Genomic DNA, 1,898 nt, shown 5'->3' on the forward strand with positions numbered 1-1,898 from the left:
AAAATATGTATTCTATGTGCATTTGTGTACCATCGTGTCCATTGAAAATTCGTAACTCAACAAATAAACAGTAGACGTGTACCACCATATTTATGTATAAATGTCCATGTCTAAGCAAACAAACACAACCTATATAATACTCATACACGCCCAACACTCATCCTATACGAGAGAATTTGCCTTTTTCTTTCCTCATAAAAAAAGATGTTTTGAAGGAGTGTTAGAAATATTCTTCTATTTTATGAGTGCTATTGATGAGTCTTTGACAAAAAAACATATGATAGTACAATACATGTGAATAAGTAATATCAAAATTTCACCAAAAATGTCAATAAGCTATGAGCTATTTCACAAAATTTCACAAAATGCTAATTCTCTTTTGCCCTTTCTTGGCGACAATACAAGCTATGAGCTATTTTCTTAAAATCTGAAAGTACACCACAGATTGCAATGCAAACAAAAATAAACCATAACGAGCTATTATGTATGGAAAGGAAACAGTAAAATTCCCAAAACTCTGTGCCTAATTGATTATGATTTTTGCTTTGTGTTAGTATCAGTTTGTGAACAAGCCGAACCGGGACTCTGCACTTCACACTCCTCTCCTTCAGATTCGCACTCAAACGACGTCGTTTCCTCATTCTTACTCTTCTCCTACACAAGAAAAAACGCACCATTCCCGACATTCGTCAATCGCCAGTTTCTTCTCATCAATTCGTTCATAGAAGAAAATGAAAACTAAAAACAAAACGTAATTCCTAATATTCCTAAAATTGAAAGTAGAATAAAATAAAATAGCGATTACCTCTGATTGAGATTGAGATTGAGATTGCGACGATGGAGCAGCTTCATTAACGATCTTTCCATGTTCCTTCTCTCTCAATGTTCTCATCGGAGAAACTCTCTGTTCCGATCAAAATCCAAAACAGAAAAAAAAAAAAGAAGAAAAAAAACGATTTCAGAATTGAATCGAATCGAAGAAATTCTGAGAGAAACTGATTTTTATTTTTTTTTATTTTTACCATGCATCGATATTTGAGCTCCTTCAAGCGGAACAAGCGATCAACCTCGATCTCGAACTTCTTCTGAAGCTCTCCTCTGTCTTCGAGCTCCTTCATCATGGCGTCGAGCTTCGCGTCCTTCTCCTTCAGCGATGTCTCCGTCTTCTCCTTATCGATCCTCATCCTCTCCAGCTTCTTCTTGATCGCGCTCAGCTCCTCCGCCAGTGACGACGCCTCGGGGAGTTGCACTTGCACCGGAGCCAACGCAACCGCGGTATGAGGAGGAAGAGTAGCTTCCGCTGCGGCGGTGATCGCGATAGTACGGTTCTCCTTGTCGCGGACGGGTGTGATCTCGCAGAGTGGTTCAGATTCGGGCTTGGGCTTGGGCTTCGGCCGGAGATCGGCGGGCGAGTTGTTCTTCGGCTGGAGTGGTGTCCGGCCTGATCGCGACCGAGGTTTCGGAGGTATGGAAATCGGAGTGTGAGTTTGTGTTTGCGTTTGCATTGTGGCGTGTTTGGATGATAGGTTTTTATTGTTATGTTTTGCAGCGAAGAAATGGAAAGTAGAATGGAGAAGAAGGTGTTGGTGGTGATGGAAAGTTGAGTGAAGAGTAGAGTGTATTTTATTTTGAATTTCAATGGAGGGAGGCGCTAACGGCTAGTGCTTCTGTTTGTTCTTATTGGTATTTTGACTATTTTCTATGCTTTATTTAAAAAAAAAAAAAGTACTACATTGGATGCTCGGATCAATTTTTTCCCTTTGCTTTAAGAAAAAAAGAGGATTCATAATTTCTTATACTATTTTGATTAGGCTTGAACTAGATTTAATTTGTTGTTTGTTCAACTTGCTAAATTTCTATATTGAGAGTTTGAGACTTGTTCCAAAACAAACCCTTGT

The 1,898-nt window shown here is 39.1% G+C and overlaps 1 protein-coding gene across 1 annotated transcript; it reads right to left on the reverse strand.

The window, feature by feature from the left end:
• Nucleotides 1-205: 205 nt before the first annotated feature.
• LOC112797232 (uncharacterized) lies at nt 206-1,629 on the reverse strand. The gene is made up of 3 exons (XM_025840052.3): nt 1,023-1,629; nt 806-904; nt 206-654 (listed from the first exon to the last, which is right to left on the reverse strand). Exons 1-3 carry the CDS (start codon nt 1,503-1,505, stop codon nt 532-534), a joined length of 705 nt encoding a protein of 234 aa, XP_025695837.1. The 5' UTR covers nt 1,506-1,629; the 3' UTR covers nt 206-531.
• Nucleotides 1,630-1,898: the final 269 nt, after the last annotated feature.

This window comes from Arachis hypogaea, chromosome 4 (genome assembly GCF_003086295.3).
Source record: "Arachis hypogaea cultivar Tifrunner chromosome 4, arahy.Tifrunner.gnm2.J5K5, whole genome shotgun sequence".
Lineage (NCBI taxonomy): Eukaryota > Viridiplantae > Streptophyta > Magnoliopsida > Fabales > Fabaceae > Arachis > Arachis hypogaea.

Coding starts and splice junctions, on each gene's coding strand:
- LOC112797232 (XM_025840052.3), bottom strand. CDS start 1,505: ATGCAAACGCAAACACAAACTCACACTCCGATTTCCATACCTCCGAAA. Junction 905..1,022: donor AGCTCAAATATCGATGCATG/GTAAAAATAAAA, acceptor TGATCGGAACAG/AGAGTTTCTCCGATGAGAAC. Junction 655..805: donor AATCTCAATCTCAATCAGAG/GTAATCGCTATT, acceptor TTTCTTGTGTAG/GAGAAGAGTAAGAATGAGGA.